Source organism: Danio aesculapii, chromosome 6, assembly GCF_903798145.1.
Source record: "Danio aesculapii chromosome 6, fDanAes4.1, whole genome shotgun sequence".
NCBI lineage: Eukaryota > Metazoa > Chordata > Actinopteri > Cypriniformes > Danionidae > Danio > Danio aesculapii.
The window spans coordinates 3,064,122-3,091,621 of NC_079440.1; the positions used below are offsets into that span (position 1 = coordinate 3,064,122).

General features: G+C 35.5%; 2 protein-coding genes across 2 annotated transcripts in view; both read right to left on the reverse strand.

Moving 5' to 3' along the window:
- The window catches only part of chchd6b (coiled-coil-helix-coiled-coil-helix domain containing 6b), a 62,814-nt gene that overhangs the window by 25,378 nt on the left and 9,936 nt on the right, over positions 1-27,500 (reverse strand).
- LOC130230362 (potassium/sodium hyperpolarization-activated cyclic nucleotide-gated channel 2) lies at positions 3,638-15,722 on the reverse strand. The gene is made up of 11 exons (XM_056459330.1): positions 15,574-15,722; positions 13,394-13,589; positions 13,217-13,318; positions 12,997-13,134; positions 11,100-11,261; positions 10,925-11,009; positions 9,896-10,014; positions 9,686-9,817; positions 6,398-6,635; positions 5,214-5,384; positions 3,638-3,690 (listed from the first exon to the last, which is right to left on the reverse strand). The coding sequence occupies exons 1-11, from the start codon at positions 15,720-15,722 to the stop codon at positions 3,638-3,640; spliced, it is 1,545 nt and encodes a 514-aa protein (XP_056315305.1).

Below are 27,500 nucleotides of genomic sequence, written 5' to 3' on the forward strand. Positions count from 1 at the left end.
TAGTTTTGTTTGCATGTATGTGTGTGTATCACATATACATAATAAATATATAAATAAAAAGTAATAATCACTAGTAAAAAGTTATTGATGAGTGGGTAATGCAAAACTGCAGACTCAACACAATAAATGATAAATCATGAATTAAATAAAGCAAAATAAATAAAGCAGAATTTCACCACTAACTGAACCTTAATAAATAAATGCAGACCAGCACTTATTCATGTGAACGTGAAAATAAAATAGCTAAATATTTAGATTGCACTTAATTATTATTTTGATTTAAATGTAAAATATTTCTGCATCTGGTAATACTAGAAATATTTATTTTAATCACAGTAAGTTTTTACCCTAAAGTGGTATGATTTTAATATCAGCGACTACGTTTACATGGACATCAGTAATCGAATTATCTGCCTTAATCTAATTAAGACAATAATAAGATGAAGGCGTTCACATGAGTTGCTTTTTGAATGTTCCTTTCATGATCGCGTTTTACATGTTATAAACACATAATTCGATTAACGTCATTGCGTCTCTGCACTATCCACATTTTCCTCTGGAGTTTCATGTAATTTCAGGTGTGTTCATTTTTAATTTGTGGAATTAACCTGCAGTTTCGCACTTTCACTTTCATTCAGGAACATTTCATGCATGCCCCCCGTGACAAACGAGATATTGGATGCGAGTATGAAGAGCTGCAAGAGTGTAGATTTGGTGGAATTTCCTACCGCACACTGAATGGAGAGAAATAAACTCTGCATTTCACGATGCAGGGGTCTGTGGTCTTCACTGACTCAGTAGGTGTTGATAATACTGTCAGACAGCCGTGTGTGTGGACTATGCTGTCGCAAAACGCAGTGAAAAGTCCTACATGACAATAATAGTTTGATTGCAGTGTTTACATGTCTGCACTGCATTTCAATAATGCCACTAAAATCAGCATACTCCACATGTCTTCATTCCATTACTCTTTAGTTCGATTATGACCTTAATCTGATTAAATTAATCAATAATCGCTGTTTACATGGTCCACTCTTAATCTGAATATTGTCTTAATCATATTAAAATCAGATTATTGGTGTCCATGTAAATGTAATCACGGATTAGTAGGCCCACACGGAATCTGCGCGTGCAGAATTCCACAGATTTCCGCCCATCATTGATTCGGTTTTATTTACTAGTGTAAATTTATATATATTCAGTTTTTTAAATTAATTTTAGTATTAATATTGACTAATATGAAAATGTTCATTTAATTTATTCACAATACATTTTGTAAAATAATATTTTCTGTCTTTAAGTAGATATAGTATATAGAACACTTGCTTTGTTAACTAAATAAAGTGGATCTAATTGGATTTACATTGTAAACACTTAAATACAAGCTAAAAAGGTATTATTTTGTAGTTTCATATATTAAGATTTAGTTATGATACTCCCAAAATAATTCCACAGAAATCTGCAGATTTTTAACAAAATTCTGCGCAGAAATAGCAAAAAATATCTGCAGATTCCGTCTGGCGCTACTGATAGTTAATGATTTGCAGGTTGAAAATGGTCGCTAATGTATAAAGAACACACAAAAATATATGAAATAATTGTTTACTTTTTCCCTAATTGTCCTTTTTAAAAGCTGTTGGTAATTTGTTGTGTTTTAGTCTAGTTTATCTTTTTAATTTTAAATTCTATATAGTGCTTATATATTTCAGTACTTAAAATACAACGACAACAACAAATGATGCCTTGCTTAAAAAATAATGTATGTGTGAAATAAAATTATGTTTTGTTTTTTTATTCGAGGTTAACATTTATTTATTTATTTCTTTACATAAAAACAGTAAACTTCTGACACACATCAACAAAAAGCTAGGAGACATACAGAAACACTTTTAAAATGTTGAAAATAGCCACCTGATGCCACCACAACATGTTTGCTAACACAAATGGTAAACCATATTTAATCAAATAAGAATAATTTACATGATTTGAAAGAAATAATTAATTTAAAGAAACGTCTGATCAGTGTTGTGTGTCTCTGACCTTGAATGACAGCAGATAAAATTACTGTACAGGTTTCAGTTTCACAGCAGATTAACATGAACATAAACACGAGAACAATGCAGTAAAATGAGTGTATTCCACCCTGATTTCACCACACTTGACTTAGTGTTGCTAATGAAACACTGACACTTATTTATATATATTTTCTCAGTCATTTAAGTTCATAAAAGGACAATTACAATTAGGCATTCCGTTCATATAACCACCAATTAGATTAATATATCCACATCTGAATTGTGTTTAAGTACAGTATCAGCACGCAGGACATTATAAAGTGTGTGTTTCTGCTAATATGTGTGTGTATCTTCACCTTTACTCCGTGAAGGACTGTGACATTTTCCTTTTCATCCAGGCCAAATGACACGGACCGGTTCCTGCTGTCAGCAGCCCCCATCAGCCCGAAAAACACCCACAATTCTGAGGAAAAACACTGATTATTTCAGCAAAAGCCGTCTGAGGGTCACTGCGTCCCGCTACATGCGGAGAAAACCGTCAAACATCCGAATAAGACTTCATCAGGCGTCACGCGGAAAGCGCAACGGAACTATGGGAAGTGTAGTTTAATGGTGTAATTCGGTGCAGTGACGTCACATTGTACAATAAAAGTCCCGTTGATTAATATCGCAAGAAAAGTCACGTGTGAAGAAAATACAAACGAAATAACGTTACCGGTCACAAAATGGGAGCCGGTTTATTCAGATAGAAGTGTAAAATGTATAAGAAAACATCTAAAACGCTGTTTAAATTATAATAATAGTCCTCAAAATGAAAACGTTATTCACACCTCAAAACGTCAGACAGATCCTGCTTGTTAAATGCCAAACGTCACTGCAAGAATTTTCCAAAATAAAGTCTCAGAATCTCGGATGAGCATTCTGTACTGCTTGACTCTACTTGATTTGGGAAAAAAAAAATGTGTGTTTGTGTGTGCAATGTGATATAAATTGTACATGAATTACAAATTAGGATTGAACAAACATTTATATTTATACGTATACTTTATTATATCAAATAGTGGCAAATTTACTTACAATTATTCAAATAAAATATGATTAAAATAAATTAATCACAACATTGAACATTTAAATGCATTAAGTTTATTTAACAATCAAATAAAGAACTCAAATTGTGTTATTAAATTATATTCTTCACAATTTAAACAAACTACAAATATTTTCTTTCATTTAAATGATAAAAGTACAAAACATTTGAATAATAATAATTAATGTAAATTGGCTATTTAAATAAAAATATTGGCAGCAGACAATCAAAACATTGTTTATTTTTATGTATTATGTGTCAGGTATATTTACAATTATTTAAATATAAATATAATGGTGTTATTAAAATTATATTATCAACAACATCTCAAATTTTAACCTACAAAATATTTTTCACTGAAATTATAAAAGAAGCAATGCAATTACTTAAAATAATACTAACAGTGATAATATTAATACTACTACTACTACTATTAATAATAATAATAATAATAATAATAATAATAATAATAATAATACTAATCATGAAAATGAGCTAATACTTGAGAAAAACACTCATCAGTGATGGTCATCTCTCAGACGCTGCTTGATGTCGATGGCTGTGTAACCTGGATCTCCAGCTCATTGCCTTTAATAAAACAAACACAAATCATCAAAATACAACTTATTTACTTCAATATATTCTCACTTACAGTATTAATGTAAACAATTAATGCAAGCATGTCAATCCAAAGAAGAGATGAGTTGAATAAATCAAGAATAATTACTTTCACTTGATGATAGTTAATGTTAGATCATACTGGTTAAGATTAAATTAGAGTTTTCAGAATAAAGCTTGACAGGTCTATCAGCAGCTCGATGCAAAGCAGAGCACTGTTGAATAAGATTGAATGGCTTTAATACTGCGAAGAACAACCATCCTGGATGTACTTTATCCTGCTTAATACAAGGCTACTTTCCACAAAACATAAAACCTTGACACAAACAGTTGTTCTGAGCTCAAATAGTATATTAATTCTTTAATTAAATGCAAGGCTGACAGAAATGAAAACAGCGGATGGAGTATACACTAATCTGCGCATTATTCAGACACTAGATGGCGCCAAAAACGCAAAGCTGACAGAAATGAAAAACAGCTTATGGAGTATACACTAACCTGAGCATTATTCAGACACTAGATGGCGCCAAACAGTCAAAAACGCAAAGCTGACAGAAATGAAAACAGCTCATGGAGTATACACTAACCTGAGCATTATTCAGACACTAGATGGCGCCAAACAGTCAAAAACGCAAAGCTGACAGAAATGAAAACAGCTGACGGAGTATACACTAACCTGAGCATTATTCAGACACTAGATGGCGCCAAACAGTCAAAAACGCAAAGCTGACAGAAACTAAAACAGCTGATGGAGTATACACTAACCTGAGCATTATTCAGACACTAGATGGCGCCAAACAGTCAAAACGCAAAGCTGACAGAAACTAAAACAGCTGATGGAGTATACACTAACCTGAGCATTATTCAGACACAAGATGGTGCTAAAACGCAAAGCTGACAGAAATGAAAACAGCTGATGGAGTATACACTAACCTGTGCATTATTCAGACACTAGATGGCGCCAAACAGTCAAAAACGCAAAGCTGACAGAAACTAAAACAGCTGATGGAGTATACACTAACCTGTGCATTATTCAGACACTAGATGGCGCCAAACAGTCAAAAACGCAAAGCTGACAGAAACTAAAACAGCTGATGGAGTATACACTAACCTGAGCATTATTCAGACACAAGATGGTGCTAAAACGCAAAGCTGACAGAAATGAAAACAGCTGATGGAGTATACACTAACCTGCACATTATTCAGACACAAGATGGAGCTAAAAACAAAGCTGAATGAAAGCTGACAGAAATGAAAACAGCTGATGGAGTATACACTAACCTGAGCATTATTCAGACACTAGATGGCGCCAAACAGTCAAAAACACAAAGCTGACAGAAATGAACAGCTGATGGAGTACTCAGTTCCCGAATGAGCCTCTGTTATTCAGCGGTTGAAATATCGGAATAACATACCTTGGAATGTCATAACTGACCAATCAGAATCGAGTATGTATTGATTAATATAAAATGTATGCTGTGTGTAAGACTTGCCCTCCAGGTCCCGTTCCTTCTCTTCAGCCGCTGTTTCTCTCATTTTCTTCACGTTTTGAGGAAACTGTTTCTGGATCATCTCAAAATCTTTCAGCGATAGAGAGAACAGGCTGCAGGTGGTCAGGGCACGAGCGGAGATCTGCTGCCTTTCGCCCAGTAAAAAGCTAATGTCTGTGGAAACAACAAGAAGAATTTACCATGTTTCTAAAGCCCGGATCATTAAAATAAGACATATTATGTAGATCATTTCTTGCAGCTTGTCAAATTTTCCTCTATTTGAGTGTGAGCAAAAACATGCCATTTGTGTGTGTGTGTCCCTTTAAATGCAAATGAGAAGCTGTTTTACAAATAAGGGTGGAGCCTTTGCTATTCTGACACTCCAGAAACAACAAAACATGTGCATATGATGCAGTCAAAATGTGAGAAACGACCAGCAGCGGATTAAAGGGACAGTTCACCCAAAAATAAAAATCTGTTTACTCTCTCTCAACCTTTATGAGTTTCTTTCTTCAGTTGAACATAAAAGAAGATACTTTGAAGAAAGCTGAAAACCTGTAACCATTGACTTCCATAGTAGGACAAACACATACTGGTATTCCACAATAATACAGATTGCAATAATAAACCGGGGCGACATGGTGGCCAGTGGTAAGCACTGTCACCTCACAATAAGAATGTCACTGGTTCGAGTCCTGATTTGCTCAGTTGGCATGTCAGTGTGGAGTTTGCATGTTCTCCCTGTATTGGCGTGGGTTTCCTCTGGGTGCTCCGGTTTCCCCCACAGTCCAAACACATGTGCTATAGGGGAATTGAATGAACTAAATTGGCCGCAGCGTATGTGTGTGCATGAGTGTGAATGGATGTTTCCCAGTGATGGGTTGCAGCTGGAAGGACAGTGTGTAAAACATATGCTGGATAAGTTGTTGGTTCATTTTGCTGAGGCAACCCCTAATGAATAAATAGACTAAGCTGAAGGAAAACGAAATGAAATAATAAACCACGCCCCTCTTACTGAAACTTTTCTACCAGGGAATGATATGCATTAAAAAGCCCCTCCCCCTACTCAATATTCATTTTCTGTCTGAAGTACATCAATATACTGAATTAAAAGCAACTACCCCTTCACAGTACCCACAATACTCCAATATTGTCTTGTCGCAGATTAAACCGATGTTAAGCATCACCTCCGAAATGTTCTCCATCTTTCTTCTCCTTCTGTTGATGGTGGCCCTTCACTAGGACGTGACCGCTGTCGATGAAGAACATGTAATCTGCCACGGTGTCCTTTTCAATAATGACATCACCGGGAGAGAAAAGCTCAGCATTTAGACACATCAGCACAGCTCTGCTGAAGTTTACGTCCCATGACATGAACATGGCGTTTTTCTTCACAAGGTTTGAGCAGATATCTGCCATAATATCCTTTAAAACAGAAAACATAGCACTATCAATCAATCAATTAGGGGCAATTCAAGCGACGTAAGCAGTTTACTCAGAAAAAAACACACTAAAAAGCAGCCACTATATAATTTAAAGAAAAATAAACTTAAATTTAAAGTAAAACTGAAAACCTGTAACCATCAACTTCCATAGTAAGAAAAAAAAACAATACTAAGGAAGTCAATGGTAACAGGTTTCCAGCATTCTTCAAAATATCTATTTTTTAGTTCAACAGAACAGAAAAAGAGCCCCTATTATGCAGTATAACAGGTCATATTTTGGTTTTGGGGGCCTCCAACAACAGGCTGATATGCATGTAAGGTAAAAAAAAACGTTAATTGTATTATAAATGCATTATTTTTAGCTATTTTTCCCAACGACTCCCATATGATTTGTTTAATGATTCATTTGTTCCCAAATCCCTCCTTTGAGCGAGGCTAATCTGCTGTGATTGGTCTGACAACCCAGTGTGTTGTGATTGGTCAACTGGGTTCAGCGCGAGACAGAAAGAAATGCCCACCACGGCTATGAAGAGTACAATGCAGGAGTGCATTAAAGCAAAGACTCTAGAATACACAAAACGTGTCACTCGTATATTTTTTAATGGGGAAAAGTGTAAAGGTCAAATGGCGAATAAAGATTATCTTCTAGTACAGGAGCCAATCAGCGATCACTATTTGTCAAATAAAGCCCGCCTTCTAGTACAGGAGCCAATCAGTGATCACTATATGATGAATAAAGCCCGCCTTTTAGTACAGAAGCCAATCAGCGATCACTATATGGCAAATAAAGCCCGCCTTCTAGTACAGGAGCCAATCAGCGATCACTATTTGGCGAATATAGCCCGCATTCTAGTACAGAAGCCAATCAGCGATCACTATATGGCAAATAAAGCCCGCCTTCTAGTACAGGAGCCAATCAGCGATCACTATATGTCAAATAAAGCCCACCTTTTAGTACAGGAGCCAATCAGTGATCACTATATGGCAAATAAAGCCCGCCATCTAGTCCAGGAGCCAATCAGCGATCACTATATGGCAAATAAAGTCCGCCTTCTAGTACAGAAGCCAATCAGCGATCACTATATGGCAAATAAAGCCCGCCTTCTAGTACAGGAGCCAATCAGCGATCACTATTTGGCGAATATAGCCCGCCTTCTAGTACAGAAGCCAATCAGCGATCACTATATGGCAAATAAAGCCCGCCTTCTAGTACAGGAGCCAATCAGCGATCACTATATGTCAAATAAAGCCCGCCTTCTAGTACAGAAGCCAATCAGCGATCACTATATGGCAAATAAAGCCCGCCTTCTAGTACAGAAGCCAATCAGCGATCACTATATGGCAAATAAAGCCCACCTTCTAGTACAGGAGCCAATCAGCGATCACTATATGGCAAATAAAGCCCGCCTTCTAGTACAGAAGCCAATCAGCGATCACTATATGGCAAATAAAGCCCGCCTTCTAGTACAGAAGCCAATCAGCGATCACTATATGGCAAATAAAACCCGCCTTCTAGTACAGGAGCCAATCAGCGATCACTATATGTCAAATAAAGCCCGCCTTCTAGTACAGAAGCCAATCAGCGATCACTATATGGCAAATAAAGCCCACCTTCTAGTACAGGAGCCAATCAGCGATCACTATATGGCAAATAAAGCCCACCTTCTAGTACAGGAGCCAATCAGCGATCACTATATGGCAAATAAAGCCCGCCTTCTAGTACAGAAGCCAATCAGCGATCACTATATGGCAAATAAAGCCCGCCTTCTAGTACAGGAGCCAATCAGCGATCACTATATGTCAAATAAAGCCCGCCTTCTAGTACAGAAGCCAATCAGCGATCACTATATGGCAAATAAAGCCCGCCTTCTAGTACAGGACCCAATCAGCAATCGCTATATGGCAAATAAAGCCCGCCTTCTAGTACAGGAGCCAATCAGCGATCGCTTTATGGCGAATAAAGCCCGCCTTCTAACACAGGAGCCAATCAGCAATCGCTATATGGCAAATAAAGCCCACCTTCTAGTACAGGAGCCAATCTAAAGGGAAAGGTGCATACATGTTTTACTGGATCTGGTACTACATATTAGGTGATGTACCGTATCGACGTCGAGGCGCTCAAGAAAAAGATTCGAACACAACACGATTCAATTATTCAACTCTGAGTCGACTATTTCATTAAAGAATCAATAGTTTTAAACAAGGTGAACTTTCAGATTTAACCCTCAGCTGGATGTTTTCATTCACTTAAGGCTGGCTCACACTCACATTGTAGCATGTCAGACTGCGTGAACATAGCTCCCATGTCACACTGTAATTTCAGACTGAACGTCAATAAACACGTGCCAAACACGGAAGAAAACTCCCCCGGAGTTTGACGTCATCCACCTGTGACACTTTCAGTATCCCGCGTTCTGAAATGATTCCTCACAGTAAACGTAAACAATTTGTAGCGGCAATTTTGCACATGGCGTGTCTCAATAATAAAACCAGGAAGAAAAACTGTTTCCCCGCGATCATTTGAATTGTCGAACGGATTGCGTCATCAGACTCTGCGCTCTTATTGGTTCTTGGATTGACGCTCATCACAGCTGTTGTCACACTGCAGGAAAGTGTCTGAAATATTCTGAAACTGCCAGAACTTCATCGGAAGAAAAATCTGATCGCAACGGGCATTACACGGCTGTCTGTGAACATGTCAAACCAATCAAAAATCACAGATTTAAGCCGAGGATTTCAGGAATCTTTTCCCAAAACTGTTGCTGAAATCTCAGTGTGAGCAGGGCTTTAGTGCTGCATGGAAGCTCATTTACTAGGGGCTCTCTAAATTTTGGAGTGAACTATCCCTTTCAATATGAAAAAGCAAACTTTTCTTCTCTCATTTTTCAATATTAAGCAGAAACACAATTTCGATACATTATCCAGATAACAAGTCTACTCAAAGTAAATGCATCGTAATTAAAGAAGATTTACAAATCAGTACTAGTAAACAAAACAAAAAGATAGAGGAGGAATATGGGTTTTCAGCACCTTTCTCAGCCGTTTGGAGACCACATCGAGGACGTTCTTTTTGTAGATCTGCCACTTGCAATCTGCGGTGATGCGCTGACGCAGGGTTAAGGGTCGGTTGCTGAACAGGAAGGAGGACTGAATCTGGCTCATCTGCAATATTCAATGCTTGTATTTATATCACGAATAAACCTCAGCTTCACGTCTAAACTCAAATTCACTCAAGAGCACCTTGTTCTTGCCAGCGCCAGACAAGCTCCCAAATGTTGTGATCAAGCATGCCATGTATACAAAAAACATAAAAAATCCGATCACCATGCTGATCAGAGCCATGCACTGTTCCTCCAGACCTAAAGAACAGAAGAGAATCACTTCAAACTGATGTGTTTTTGCAATTCCAGGACATCATGTCTGTCATGGCTTATCTTTCTGGCAGAAACATCTGATCCCAAGTTTGATCTATAAATCTAATGTTAAAGGCACAGTGTGTAATTTTCGCCACTAGAGGGTGCATATTCATAAAAAACAAAGATGTATTTGATGATTTGAGTGTGGAATCTTCATCATCCTATGGGACTCATGCAGAAATCATGTTAATGGATGAGTGAAGTATTCAATGCTTATTATCATGGTATGAAGCAGAGTAAGGGGCCGTTCACATATTGCATCTATTGTGAGTGAAAGTTTGTAATTTTCGACACACTCTCATTTTCCAGGCGCAACTTGTTGAACGCATTTCAAATTTTCAGAATGTTGCAGGCACACCGCAGGTCATGTGATTAGAGCCAAAGACTCTAGAATACACAAGACGTGTCACTTGTGCAGTTTTGAATGGGGAAAAGTGTAACGGTCAATATGGCGAATGAAGCCCCGCCTACTACTAAAGGAGCCAATCAGCGATCGCTATAGACTGATGTTTCTCCGGAGGGGGAAAGCTGGGTGTTGCTAGATCAGATATGGTTGCGGTTGAAAGTAAACGAGAATTATTTATATTATTTATTATATTTTCCATTTATTGTATTATATTAACGCCTACCCCCACCACCTCAGACCGACGAAATCTGAGAATTTAACTGAAAACAAACAGGAGGTGCATTTTTAGATTTCAATTAAAGATCACAAGAGCAAACTATTGTTTTACTCTTAATGACATGCACAGATGAATCGTTAGCAATGTGAGTGAACAAAAGTTTTGATTTCATGTGTACTTTAACGATCTTGTTCTCAAAAAAGAAAGTGTCAAATGAACTGGTGACGTACGTGTTGGAAACTCCAGGAATGGCCAGGACATTTGCTTCAAAGCTCTGAAGGATGCGTACCTGTATTTTTCCCCAATCGAGCTGTGCTGTAAAATGCAACACAAAAAAAGGAAGACACATTAAATATCAAATCAATATAAGCCTGACAGAGATGCTGTATTAAAAATGAGACAAACCGTGAGGTTGTTCTTCACGATCCAGCAGTCGTATGGAAATCCCTCTATAGCAGCAACAAAGTACTGAATGCAGGAGTCCCAATGCCAGATCACAGCCATCATAAAGAGCACAAACAGCAGTCTCAGAAACTTTTTCACATCTTCCAGGCGAATATCAGACACCTAGAATGACACGATATAGTCAACGATACACAAGATATGTGAAGAAAAAAGTGAGAAAACACCACATTCATTCATTTTCTTTCGGCTTAATCCCTTTATTCATCAGGGGTCGCCACAGCGGAATGAACCGCCAACTATTCCAGCATATGTTTTACACGGTGGATGCCCTTCCAGCTGCAACCCAGTACTTGGAAACACCCATACACACTTATTCACACACACACTCATACACTACGGCCAATTTAGTTCATCAATTCCCCTCTATAGTGCATGTGTTTGGGCTATGGGGGAAACCGGAGCACCCGGAGGAAACCCACGCTAACACGGGGAGAACATGCAAACTCCACACAGAAATGCTAACAGGCTCAGCCAGGGCTCGAAGCAACAACCTTCTTGCTGTGTGGCCACAGTGCTAACCACTGAGCCACCGTGTTGCACCAAGAAAACACCACAAAATATCAAAATATTGTAAGAATTGCATTTTGGAGGCCAAACTGCATATCATGTTTGTTTTATGTTTTTATTAATATAAAAATCTGATCAATTAATCTGCTCACTGCATTTATTTCCTCAAAAGTGAAATAATACAATAAATAAGTGATAAGTTATTTAAATTAGAATGATTAAGCAAAGTAGAAAGATTTTTGAAGGAATTAAAAATATTTTAAAAACTATGGCTGCGTCCGAAATGGCATACTTCCATACTGTATAGCACTGTAAAAACAGTATGCGAGCCGAGAAGTATGTCCAAATTCATAAGCTGCCTCTTAAATGGCACACTATGCACTATGTACTTATGCACTTACACACTCAACAGCATGTGATTCCGCCATTTTGGAGTGAAAGCGATCGGCCGTCCATTGGATCTGTCGCGATGGCAAGCAGCTGCTTTGTTTTTTTTTTATTTATTTAAAAAGCGCATTAAAGCTAAGATACAACCTGAAAGACGACAATACAACACTTACGATCACAATCATCAGCACGTTTATTAGTTTATTTTACAGACTTATAATATGCTCTTGCTCTATTGGAATTTTCATTCCAAAATGGCCGCCGCGCCATCTAGTGGCTGTTTCCCAAATCACACCTGAGTGTCGCCTCTTGCTGATTCTATGCTCTTTGATACTACTGACATTCATATTGTATAGAACGTACTTCGCTAATGGTCGAGTAGTACATTTAAACTCAAAAGCAGGACACAGCCTTTATTTGCATAGAAAACAGTTAAACAGTATGCAAATTGAGACACGCTTTTGGAATATGCAGCATGTGTCACCTGGATTTTATACTGTGAAGCATCTTTTTTTATATTTTATAAAAGCTTATTGCGTGGGTGACACGGTGGCTCAGTGGTTAGCACTGTGGCCTCACATCTAGAAGGTCACTGGTTCGAGTCCCAGCTGAGCCTGCCGGTGTTTCTGTTTGGAGTTTGGTCCTGTCTTGGTGTGGGTTTCCTCCGGGTGCTCCGGTTTCCCCCACAGTCCAAACACATGCGCTATAGGGGAACTGATGAACTAAATTGGCCGTAGTGTATGAGTGTGTGAATGAGAGTGTATGGGTGTTTCCCAGCACTGGATTGCAGCTGGAAGGGCATCCGCTGCGTAAAAAATATGCTGGAATAGTTGGCGGTTCACTCCGCTGTGGCGACCCCTAAGCTGAATGAAAATAATATGAATAGTGCTTTTTCTTCTAGCGATTTCTAAGTGCGATGGTGGTGAGCAATGCTACAACGTACATTTTCCAAGGCGAAGCAGAATCTGAGGAGCTTCGGCACTCGCAGCAGACGGATCATGCTGAGGAAGCGGGCGAACATCAGAATCCGGACCATCTTGGACGCCAGAAGCGAGCTGGTGTCTGTGATGTAAAACTGCTCCTGTGGACAATCAGGTTGTGCTGTGAGAACGTCCGTCTCTCAGAAGCGATCAGTGAGTGATACTGAAAGATGAATCAATTACCACAATGATAATAATGATGTCGACCGGAAAGGCGGCCACCAGATCTGGAACAAACCAGCTGTGCAAATAATCCTCTTTGATTTTCTGAGGATCAAGGATGGCCTGGAGAGAAAGAGCAATGCATTAGAGTTCATTTACATGCTCGGTGATATTTTCTTCAAGTCATAATGTTCCTACTTCTCCGTTTTCGTTGAAAATGCCGATACAGAAATTCATGCCGACGTCCAGGCAAAACAAGATATCGGAGAGCACGTTGAAGGCCACCCAGTATTTGTGGGCGCTGTCATGCATGTCCTCCGAAAAAGCAATGTCCAGAGGGATGGTTATGAGGTTCACAAAGGTCAAAATGACCATAAACACAAGATAGCAGTGCCTGTAAATGAACAAAAAACACATTTTTGATATGATACAATCTATATGATGTATTTCTTTATAATTAAAAGTAGCATTATTTCTAATCAATGCCAGGATTTTCACTTTTGGATTAAAGTTCAATTTAAAGGCTTAATTAGGTTAACTACACTGTAAATAATCCTGGTTGCTTTACATTTTTAAGTTGAATCAAATTAACTTTGAGTCCATTGAACTTATATTATGTTAAACTGACTTAAAACAGCTTGTGTAAGTTGTAAAATTAAGTTAGAACAAGATTAACGTAGTTTAATAAGTTACAATGAACTAAACACATATGCTGTCATGACTAATTGATCATGTAATTAGGTGAGTTCGGGTAAATTATAGTAATTGGACAACAGTTGTTTGTTCTGTAGGCAATCAAAAAAAAAATCTTCAGGCAGCTAATAATATTGACCTTAGCAGTTTTTTTTTTTTTACATTTTATTAAATGTATTTTGATTCATTCTAGCCAAAATGAAAAAATAAGATTTTATTTTTTCGCCGGTTCGATACCAGCTCGGAGCGGGTTGGGTGGCGTAGGACCGACGGGGTTACACTTGCGCATACAAAATGGCCCCTACTTCATTATTCTGGCATTAACACTATGAATCAAAATACCTGCATAAAGTAAATGATATCTCAAAGCTTTTACTGGGGCTCGTTTTTTTTCTCCCCGTGCCGCCCCCTAGCAAGATGCCGCTCTGGGCGATCGATCGCCCAAATTGCCTATGCCTAAATCCGCCACTGGGTTACGAGGTTTACAAAGGTCAAAATGACCATAGCAATGCCTGTAAATTATATATAAGTTATATAAAAAACAGCCTTGTTAAAATCAGACAGTACTAATGTCACTCCCTGACACACTTAAACACATTATATACTAATGAGAACATGGTATTTATTGATGAATGCATCCATTTAAGCAATGCAACTGAAGTCTCTGAAGAAAGGTATAAGTAAAATATTTATAATTTGTTTTGTATCATTGAAATACGACAGAATTTTGCATTACTAGTTTAAATGAGTTTTTCATTTAAATTTCATCCAGAATAGCCTATATAATATTATTAATAATTTATTAGCTGGTGGAATAGTCAAGTTAAAATCATTGTTGTGTTAAATGTCAAAATCAAAAATAGTCTGCAAAAAGTAGCTTTCAAAATAAGTATTTGATTTGATTCAACATTAATCCAAAACCTGAGAAAAGTGTATGCAATTAATTTATGTCTTGTTAGCCATGTTTGATTCACTCGGACAGTTTCACTGGGACAGATGTTAGATTCACTCGGACAGTTTGATTCACTAGGACAGATGTTAGATTCACTCGTACAATTTGATTCACTCGGACAGATTCACGAAAACCTGGGAAAAGTGTTTATATTTAATGTATATTTTCTGTTAGCCAAGATTCATGTTCCTTCACAAAAGTTTAGTGGCTCTAAACCCTTTTTTTATTTATTCAGAATTGACCTTGACCCAATATGTGGACCAAACTCTCCGATTGAATCAAACTGTCCGAGTGAATCTAAATATGTCCGAGTGAATCAAACTGTCCGAGTGAATCTAACATATGTCAAAGTGAATCAAACTGTCTAAGCTTGGCTAAGAGGAAACATAAATGAATTGTAATAAGACAATTTGATTCACTCGGACAGATGTTAGAATTACTCGGACAGTTTGATTCAGTCGGACAGACGTTAACGTTATATTCACACAGAAAGTTTGATTCACTCGGACAGATGTTGAGATTCACACGGACAGTTTGATTCACTCGGACAGTTTGATCAAAGTCTCTTTAAGGTATTCTATAGTCTTAAGTTTGATTCACTCAGCTTCTCGCGTCGTACGGAACTAAAATAAAGCGCCTGATGAACTTCATGAGCTGATGAAAAAACAAAACTCGATTTATATTAATTGTTTTAAGTATTAAGTGTAAATTTAAGCCTATATGTTAGTGTTACCTGAAGTAGCTCCGAGGGTGAATAATCCAGGAGGCCTTCTCTTTATCTCCTTCTCCATGTTCACCTTTAATGTCGTGTTCATTTACTAATCGTTTCTCTTTTACGAGTTTTTGAAGTCCCGTCAGCCGTATTTGTGTCACTCTGTTCATCCTGAATGTGGACCGACCGTGGAAATGCCGTTAATGTTTATTCGTTAAATGCGTTGTTTTGGTGTTAAACGATGCCGCACTTTTCAAATCTTAACGCAGTCAGCAGATAGATCGATCTGATTGGATGAGAAAATCAAAACATTTCATCACAACACTAAAACCCCAAACATCTCATTTTGGTTTCAAATTAAAATGTACAAAAGCTATTTTGTGCAAATCTGAATGATCAAAATATTGGCATAATAATGTTTCATTTTCAGTGCAGCAGATTTAAAAATAAAACTCTTAATATTTATTCTAAAGTTTACTTAATTAAACGTTTAAAAGAATAAGTGATCATGTAAAAGTGTATTATATGGGATATTCTATCAAAAACGAGCATCTGTGCCTGAAATAAAAACATAAATAAAGTGAATAAAGAGTATTTCATCCCAAAGCTTTCTAAAATGGGGATTTCTGTGAGTTGTTCTGTAAAGGAATGTCATACAAACCCTGTCATTGTTCTTGACCTCAGCCCAATTGAACCTACAGCTTTAATAATTTTGTTATGCTAAAAACTGTTAGTTAGAACAAAAACAACTTCAGAAATAGCGAGTTTAAGTTGTTATCAATCACATCAATTGATTAAAAACATGAAATTACGAATAAATTCTACAAATAAATACTAAAAATGTAATACAAATAAATTTACAATTGTCCCCGTGTTTCGGTCAGTCCTGTCACTTTGCATTAAATTTAACATAAAATGTGTGCAATACACCTTTAAGGCTATGACTCGAAGGTGACATAATTTGATGGAGAAGAAGCTGACAGTGATCAAGGATGAGTTATATCATTGAATTGCACCCTACTGAAAAAAAACAGCTTAAACCAGCCTAGGCTGGTTGTCTGGTTTTAGCTGGTTGACCAGCCTGTTTTTAGAGGAGTTTTCCAGGCTGGTTTTCAGCCATTTCCAGCCTGGTCTAGCTGGTCAGGCTGGAAAATGACCAGCTAAATCCAGCTAAAACCAACTTGACCAGCCTGGTTTAAGCTGGACATAGCTGGTCTTGGCTGGGCTCCCAGCCTGGTTTTAGCTGGTCATTTTCCAGAGGGCCAAAACCCCTCTAAAACCAGGCTGGTCAACCAGCTAAAACCAGCCAACCAGCCTAGGCTGGTTTAAGCTGGATTGTTCAGCAGGGCATGATTTTATGCTTGTTTTTGTATGATTTTTTGAGGACGACAAGCTTAAGTCAGGCCCTGTCCCATTTTTATTAGTGAAAATGTACGTTTCTGGTAGAATGTCGATCATTTAGATGATTAAAAAGTCCTGGCTGACAAATGTGTGGGAAAACAAAATAAACGCAAAAATAAATATATTTGGGGTCAAACAGTCTTTTAATGTGTCATCAAATGATTCTTTAGTATATAAATGTAACACTGATTGATGTTTTGGGTGTCTTCTTTAAATCATATCAAAATAAACTATATATTTAATGCAAAAAAAAAAGGATTTTATTTAGTTTTTAGCGACTGAAAATGAACTAAACTGGTATTTAACATAAATAAATAAATTAAATAAATAAAAAGTATATTAAATAAAATAATTAATTAAAACAAATAAAAATATATAAAATAAAACAAATTAAATTATTTAAAATAAATAAAATATATTAAATAAAATAAATTAAATTAATTAAAATAAATAAAAGTATATTAAATAAAATAAATTAATTAAAATAAATAAATATATATTAAATAAATAAATTTAATTAATTAAAATAAATAAAAGTATATAAAATAAAATAAATTGATTTAATTAAAATAAATAAAAATATATTAAATAAAATAAAATAAAAAATATAAATAAAATAAATAAATTAATTAAAATAAACAAAAGTATATTAAATAAAATAAATTAAAATGAATTAAAATAAACAAAAGTATATTAAATAAAATAAATTAAATGAATTAAAATAAACAAAAGTATTAAATAAAATAAATGAATTAAAATAAATAAAAGTATATTAAATAAAATAAATTAAATGAATTAAAATAAATAAAGTATATTAAATAAAATAAATTAAATTAATTAAAATAAACAAGTATATTAAATAAAATAAATTAATTAAATAAATATATATATAAATTAAATTAATTAAAATAAATAAATATATATAAATAAATTAAATTAATTAAAATAAATAAAAGTATATTAAATAAATTAATTAATTAAAATAAACAAAAGTATATAAATAAATAATTAAATTAATTAAAATAAATAAAAGTATTAAATAAAAACTGCTAAGGAATTAGTATTTTGATTTACTAAAACTAAATCTAGAAGTAAAATAAATATGTATTGAATCATATTTTAAATTTTATTATTTTACTTAAAATACACTTTTGTGGTAAAAAAAAACGAACAAAAGAAAAAGAAACATTTTTAATCATAAAATATAAACTCTTACGCAAGCAATCAAAAACACGCAAGTATTTTACCCAAGTCAAATTTAATTGAAGATGAACAACAGTGTTTTCTGAAACTGTGGGTGTTTATGTGTGTGTGTGTGTGTGTGTGTGTGTGCTGAAAAAAGTTTTACATTGTTAATAACTCGCACTTGAATCAAACACCCTCAGTATATGGTCCATAATGTTCTGTACAACACACTTTTTTCCTGCACAGGGAATGATAATAACGACAAGCCCGACTCAATCCAGTTCCAAAGACGGACAATTAACCTTCAAGTTCATTTAAGAACTGAGCGCAAGGCTAAAACTAAATTCAACAGATCACTAAAATAAATAAAAGTCCAAAGACTACCATAAAGCACTGGAAAATAGATGGTTATTTACAAACTTCTGACTTATGAAGAGAGTTTAGGGTCCTTACAAACTCAAAAACGAAAGCCTGATCAATGATTTTCAGTGCAAAACAACTCTAATGGTAGAAAAGACATCAGAAAACTGAGGAGATTTTAACTCTGGCATCAGTAGTTAACTCAGAATCACCAACAGATCTGTAGTTTGATGGATTTAGCAGAAATGCATGAGGTTACGTGCTTCACAATAAACCTGCCCGCGATACACAAGTGTAAACTTAGGGACATTCTGCAATGCTTAATGTTAAAAGTAAGGCTTAAAAGAGATAAAGACCAAATTTGCTGTACATACTGTTAAAATAGGTGTGTGTTTTTACATACAGATAAACAGATCAACCTAAACTGCATGTTAAACACACACTATAAAAAATAATGGGTTCCACAGCATCCCTTCACATCCTTAATGACATTAACTTAATGGTTAATTACAATCTCAAGTTGATTGAACATAAAACAATGAAGCTGTGCCACAAAAAAACTCAAGAATTGTGTCGTTTCAGCTCATTTTAAATAATTAGCAAAATAAGCAGCAAACAAAAAATGTGTTTTTAAGTGTATATCGAATGTTTACCACCACAGAAAGTGTTCAAAATAAAAACCTAGCATGGTTTAATGCAGTACAAAGTGATATTAGACTACTTCACTTTTATACATCACCTTTCAAATGCATTAATACAGCTTATTTATTATTTTCTACATTCATTTAAATGAAAAGGTTTGCAATTTATGGTGCATCAGCTTCTATACTGTAGATATAACATATCTTAACAAGCTGTAGATCAACTTTGGCCTTTATAAACCACTTTTTAAAGCCACATCAAGCAACAGTTTACTGTATATGAGAGGAAAATCCATGCAATTTATCAGCTCGTGTTCATATTCTGGGTTAATCTGCACACACATAATACATATATATATATATACATATATACATATATATATATAATATATATACATACATACATGCATATATACATACATATATACATAATATATATATATATACATACATACATACATACATACATGCATATATATTATATATATATATATATATATATATATATATATATAGAGAGAGAGAGAGAGAGAGAGAGAGAGAGAGAGAGAGAGAGAGATTTCAATAAACATTATACTGAATTTTGGTTCTTTGTTCAAGCCTTCATTAACGTTAAAGGGATAATCCAACCAAACATTAATTTCATTAATGTATTCATCCTCCACAAAAAGAGAAGACACTGAACTAGTAGCCACTGACTTACATAGTATGTGTTTTGGCTACCGGTTGCTAAACATTCTTCAAAATATCTTCTTTTGTGTTAGAAGAACCCTCAATGCAGTTCATCTAACACAAAAGAAGATATTTTGAAGAATGTTTAGCAACCGGTAGCCAAAACACATACTATGCAAGTAACGAGTATTAAGTCGCTTTAAGCCATTAAGTCACGTGAAGCGTTTTAGAATATCTCTAAAATTAAAGGGTTAGTTCACGCAAAAATTAAAACAATCCCATGATTTATTTACTCTCAGGGCATCCTCGGTGTACACCACTGTCTTCTTTCAGTCGAGAATTATTTCAAGAATTTTCTTGGGGATTTTCCTGCTCTATCATTGGTTGGTTTTGTTCAGAAATACGTCCAATAGAGTGCTTTCATCCATAATAAAAAGTGTTTTACGCAGCTCTTGGTGTTAAATAAATGCCTCCTTTAGTGAATCAATTAAGTTCCATCTGTCAGCGTTGAATTTTGAGAGACACTGCTCGCTGCAGAGCCACTTGAGCTCCAGCGAGGGGGAGTTTGAGCTCTCGCTCCTCCTCCTATTAGCTGTTTTAATGCGTACACCCCCCCACCCCCCCAGTGACATCACTCATAGAAGTAGTGCAAGGAAGGAGGAGCTGGAGCTCAAGCTCCCCCTTGCTGGAGCTCAGCTCTGCCCAAGTGGCTCTGCAGTGAGCACCACTCGAATTTTGAGGTGATTTTATGGTGCATAAGCGCCACCTGCAGGACTGGATTGTCTTTCTTAAAGGCACAGTTCACCCAAAAAATAAAAATGTACTCACTGTTTACTCATCCTCAAGTGTTTCCAGATAACCTGTAACCATTGACTTCTATAGTAGGGAAAACAAATACTGAATGATAACACAATTTTCATTCTGGGGTGAACTGTCCCTTTAAATAAGCCTCCGCATTCATTTCAACTGCACATGTGCTCACAGTAAAACTATTTTTAAAAAATACACACTCCTGTCCAGCTGATGGCGCAAATTTAATCAAAAATGAATCTCAAAAGGAGGAAAAGATGAACAACGCACTCCAGAAGTTACACAAACTTAAATACATAACATTTTATTCTAATAACGCATGTAAACACTAATGAAGACGGTTGTTTGTCCTCTGAGGCACTATTTATTATAAATGGATGCACTTTATTGGACTTCTGATAATAAAATCAGCTATTGTAGAGCTGGAAAAGCCAAATTTAATTTTAAATAACTCAGACTGGATTCAGCTGAAAGAAGAAGGTCAGATACTACAAAAAATACCTTTCTTACATGGAGTTTTTGTCTTGTTTTGTCATGATTTAAAGGGTTAGTTCACGCAAAGAATTAACATTTACTCGGTATTAACTATCCCTCTTTCTTCAGTTGAACACAAAGGCAGATATTTTGAAGAATGCTGAAAACCAGTAACCATTGACATCCACAGTAGGAAAAACACATACTATGGAAGTCAATGGTTACAGGTTTCCAGCATTCTTTAAAATATCTTCTCATGTGTTTTAAAGAAGGTTTGAAACACGTAAAAGCAGAGTAAATGAAAACAGAATTTTCTTTTTTGGGTGAACTATCCCTTTAAGAGTGTATAGATATTTACTAGAAACACAAAAGCAGATATTTTGAAGAATGCTGAAAACCGGTAACCATTGACATCCATTGAAGAAAAAACACACACTATGGAAGTCAATGGTTCCAGGTTTCCAGCATTCTTCAAAATATCTTCTCATGTGTTTAAAAGAAGGTTTGAAACAAGAAGGTCTTAAATCAAGAAGCATTTTGATCTTGACAAGCTAAAACATTGTCTTGTTTTCAGAAATAATAACTCAAAATTAAGGGGAGGGAAGTGGAGCAAGTAAAATAAACTCGTTTCCGCTATTGAGTAAGCTTTCTTTACTTGTGTTAAGAAAAAAACTCACTTAATATTTCTGAAAACAAAATATTTTTACTCGTCTAGAACATGCTTCATGATTTAAAGGGTTAGTTCACGCAAAGAATTCACATTTACTCAGAATTTACTATCCCTTACTATCTTTCTTCAGTTGAACACAAAGGCAGATATTTTGAAGAATGCTGAAAACCAGTAACTATTGACATCCACAGTAGGAGAAACGCATACTATGGAAGTCAATGGTTACAGGTTTCCAGCATTCTTCAAAATATCTTCTTATGTGTTTTAAAGAAGGTTTGAAACATGTAAAAGCAGAGTAAATTATAACAGAATTTAAATTTCTGTGTGAACTATCCCTTTAAGAGTGTATAGATATTTACTAGAAACACAAAAGCAGATATTTTGAAGAATGCTGAAAACCAGTAACTATTGACATCCACAGTAGGAAAAACACATACTATGGAAGTCAATGATTACAGGTTTCCAGCATTCCTCAAAATATCTTCTTAAATGTTTAAAAGAACATCATAAAGCTTGAAACAAGTAAAGCAGAATAAATGACAACAGATTTTCATTTTTGGGTGAACTATCCCTTTAAGAATTTATAGATATTTACTAGAAACACAAAGGCAGATATTTTGAAGAATGCTGAAAACTGGTAACCATTGACATCCATAGAAGGAAAAACACATACTTTGGAAGTCAATGGTTACAGCAAAGAATTAACATTTACTCAGTATTAACTATCCCTCTTTCTTCAGTTAAACACAAAGGCAGATTTTGAAGAATGCTGAAAACCAGTAACTTTTGACATCCACAGTAGGAAAAACACATACCATGGAAGTCAATGGTTACAGGTTTCCAGCATTCTTCAAAATATCTTCTCATGTGTTTTAAAGAAGGTTTGAAAAACGTAAAAGCAGAGTAAATGATAACAGAATTTTCATTTTTGGGTGAACTATCCCTTTAAGAGTGTATAGATTTACAAGAAATGAGACAAAAACTCTAAAGTAAGGAAATATATTTGTGTATACCTTTAGAGTGACTAAATCATAGGAGAATTTGAATTTTGATGTGAACTACCCCTTTAAAAATGTACAGATATTACTATAAATGAGACAATTATATTCCATACTTTTAGGGCGACTAAATCATAGGATAATAGTAATTTTCGTGTGAACTAACCCTTTCACAGCGTTGCAGATACAAGGAATGTAGAATAGAGTTGCAGGAATGCGTATGAAATGATCTGTAATTAAGCGTCTGATGTCTGCAGGCAGTAGAGGATGATCTGGAGTTTTTGATCTGCTGTCTCAGGTGTTGATGGACCTCCAGCGATCGCTGTCCACACTGTTAATGCTGTGCGCTCCTCCAAACGGCCCTGACACCACGTCATCCAGGTAGGCTCCGGAGCCGTCGATCTGCGTGCTGGAGTACGAGCCGCGGTCCAGATCTTTGCGGCCCAGACCCGAGGACGAGGTGTGGGGCAGGTGCACGTCTGAGTCCTCCGGCTCGTCGATTTGGGATTTGTAGGAGAACAGGATTTTGGGCTCAGAGCTGGAGAGAAATGAGGAGGACGATTGTTGTGAAATAAATCATGAGCATCCGTTATGTCAAAACCTTTGTATTTTTCCAATATACAAATCCATATAGTGTTCAGACACCAACTTTTCAGACACACATATTATCATTTAGGGCATTTATTTGCAGAAAATGACTTTTACACTCACTGGCCACTTTATTAGGTACAGCTTACTAGCACCGGGTTGGACCACTTTTTGCCTTTAGAACTGCCTTACTCCTTCATGGCAGAGATTCAACAAGATACTGGAAATATTCCTCAGAGATTTTGCTCCATATTGACATGATAGCATCACACAGTTGCTGCAGATTTGTCGGCTGCACATCCATGATGCAAATCTACCGTTCCACCACATCCCAAAGGTGCTCTATGGGATCGAGTTCTGGTGACTGTGGAGGCCATTTGAGTACAGTGAACTCATTGTCATGTTCAAGAAACCAGTCTGAGATGATTATCGCTCCCCACCAGCCTGAACCGGTGATACAAGGCAGGGTGAATCCATGCTTCCATGTTGTTGACGCCAAATTCTGACCCGACCATCCGAATGTGGCAGCAGAAATGGAGAAATGGAGACCAGGCAAACGTTTCTCCAATCTTCTATTGTCCAGTTTTGGTGAGCCTGTGTGAATTGTAGCCTCAGTTTTCTGTTCTTAGCTGACAGGAGTGGCACCCGGTGTGGTCTTCTGCTGCTGTAGCCCATCCGCCTCAAGGTTGGACGTGTTGTGTGTTCAGAGATGCTCTTCTGCAGACCTCGGTTGTAACGAGTGCTTATTTGAGTTACTGTTGCCTTTCTATGAGCTGGAACCAGTCTGGCCATTCTCCTCTGACCTCTGGCATCAACAAGGCATTTGCGCCCACAGAACTGCCGCTCACTGGATATTTCCTCTTTTTCAGGCCATTCTCAGTAAACCCTAGAGATGGTTGTGTGTGAAAATCCCAGGAGATCAGCAGTTTCTGAAATACTCAGATCAGCCCGTCTGACACAACAACCATGCCACGTTCAAAGTCACTTAAATTCCCTTTCTTCCCCATTCTGATGCTTAGTTTGAACTGCAGCAGATCGTCTTGACCATGTCTACATGCCTAAATGCATTGAGCTGCTGCCATGTGATTGGCTGATTAGTGATTGTGTCAACGAGCAGTTGGACAGGTGTACCTAATAAAGTGGCCTGTGAGTGTATACACATACACAGTCAAGCCTAAAATGATTCATACTTCATCACATATATGTATATATATATATATATATATATATATATATATATATATATATATATATATATATATTATATATATATATATATATATATATATATATATAATATTGCTCTGGTCAATATTATTTGCCTCAATATTTTTGAGCTTTTTCCATTTAATCTAAATGACTTTCCCCTTTAATATAGTGTCTCAAAACACAATAGAAACAAACAATTCTCATAATTTCCGTAAAATTATATGCACATATAATACAAAGATCGTCCATTCTAGTACAACATAAAGAGCAAAAGCTAACATGATGGTCAGATGATTTGGCTGTAAATGTGATTCAGCACAAACGCATCATCAAGCAGATGATTTTTACTGCTCTGAAAGATTGGTGTGGTGTACAGAAACAGCTGGAAACTTCCCCAGATTGTCTTCTGATGCTTGAATATAATAAAATCCCACAAGAGCGCAGAATGGGTCATTTTAGAGAAGCTGAAGAGCACAGCAGCTCGTCTGTAAATACAGTTCCTCATTTCTGCATGGAGAACTAAAGCGCTGCGATATGACAGGAATGAGTGTGCCTACAGGGCTGACATACGGGTATGAGTGTGTGTGTGTGTGTGTGTGTGTGTGTGTGTGTAATATCCTGTGCAGGGATTGAATAAAGAATCTACATACCCAAAAAACCCCTTGAGGAACGTCACGTAGATCAGAGGAGCGAAGACGGAGAAGTAGAGGAATGTGGTCACATCCACACAGCTGAAAACACAAACACACACACACACACACACACACATTATCCTGAATCATTTCATCATCAAAGTTCTGGCTATATCTGGGAAAAAAATAAGAAATAAATTCAATATTACGTATAAGCAAGGAAATGTTCACAGTATTTAACATCCTATAGCATTTCTTTTAGTTTAATTTGGAAGAATATATTTAAAAACTGCTGTGATCAATATTAATATTAATGAATATTCATAGCCCCTCAATAGTGATTTTTCAGATTGGCCACAGATCAAACCACTATAATAATATCTCCAATATATTGTGCCTAATTAATACACACACTTAACTATTTCTATTATCTTGCAGAAACATCAACTCATCAAACCAAATACATTCTACAATTCAGGAAAAAGTCATAAAATGTCACAGAAATAATCACAAAAATCACAGTCAGCGTACACACACACACGCACACACGCACACACACGCACGTGCATGCACACACTCTAATTTATACTTGAATAGTCTGTATTGTCTGAAACATCTTTACAAAATGATATTAATTATGTAACATAAACTGATTATTAATTATTTAAGGTTTTAATAATACAGTATCAATATTTACAGTATTTAGTATTTACATTATTACAGTAATATAGTAGTAAAACAGTAGTAATACAGTAACAAATATTTAATTATATTATTTTTATGGCTTTCTAAAATCCTCAGATGACCCAAAAGCTCTTTCACATTACTTATTTCTCATACACATCCCTCAAACATTATGCTGATAGATATATATATATATATATATATATATATATATATATATATATATCAAATTAGTTATTATAATAGTGTTGATGTAGATCAGTAGCAGACAAAAGATTCAAAATATAAGGACTCATTCAAGAGTCAACTCTTTTGTTTAGAGAGACAATCTTCTATTTATCATGCACACAACTGTTTACATTGAAGGAAAGTCAACAGATAAGATGATATTTTACAAAAAACCAACAGGACTTGCTTTTTCATTTCTGTTTAGCAATAAAAAAGATTTTAAATGTGGGCCATGTTGAGTTCTTTGAAAAGTGTGTGTGTGTGTGTGTGTGGCTTACCTTCTTCTCCATCAGCTTGTAGCTGCTCTTTATAAAACTCCTCAGATGTTTGAGCTCATTTCCTTCTTCTTCAGCTGCGGCCTGACAGAGACACAGAATAAACTCATCAACATCTCAGTTCACCTGCCAATTCAACACAACTCGGCATGATGTACCTGACAAATGAAGAAAGCTGAAGAAAGAAATCCACAACAGAAAGAGCGGAGCAGCATGCAAGACAAAAGCTTTCTGTGATGACAGACTTATTATGAACATCAGGTGTAAATACACAAAACACAAAGCATGATGGGGCTGAACAAAACCACACTTAAGCTGCAGGTAGGATATCACACACATCCACTGACTGTATGTGTGTGTTTGAGGTAGCTGCATGAAACAAATTACAACAACGTGATTTAAATAAAATACAAAAATCAATTAAAGAAATGCATAGGATTTAAATAAAAATTGGAAACACGCACGCATGCGCGCACGCACACACACACACACACACACATAACTTTTGTGGGGGCCTACACAGACTTTTATTGCTTTATAATGGTCTAAATACTTTCTAAGCTAAATATTCAAATTAATACTGTAATTCTATCTGGAGTCAGATTTTATTTATTATTCAATGAAAATATTTAGTTTGGAGAACAAAACCTAATTAATTTTATTTCCAAAATAAAGATTGCAAAAAAGTGTGTTATAACTTTTAACTTTAATTAATAAATAAATTAAATTTATATATTTTTTATTGCAAAAAAAAGCTTTTTAATCTTAATTTAATACATATAACTTAATTTTTATAAAAAAATTTAATTGCAAATAAAAGCTTTGTAATAATATTTCAATTTTAATTTAATAAATATAATTTTAATTGTAATAAAAAATAAAGATTGTAAATAAAATATTTTGTTAAAACTTTTTATTTTAATTTAATAATGTAATTTTAATTACAATAATAAAAATATAACGATAGCAAAAAAAGCTTCTTAATTTTAAATTTAACACATATAACTTTAATTTTTATTAAATTTTTTAATTGCAAACAAAAGATGTTATTTTATTTTAATTTAATAAATATTAATTATAATAATAATAAAAAAAAGATTGTAATAAAATCTTGTTATAAC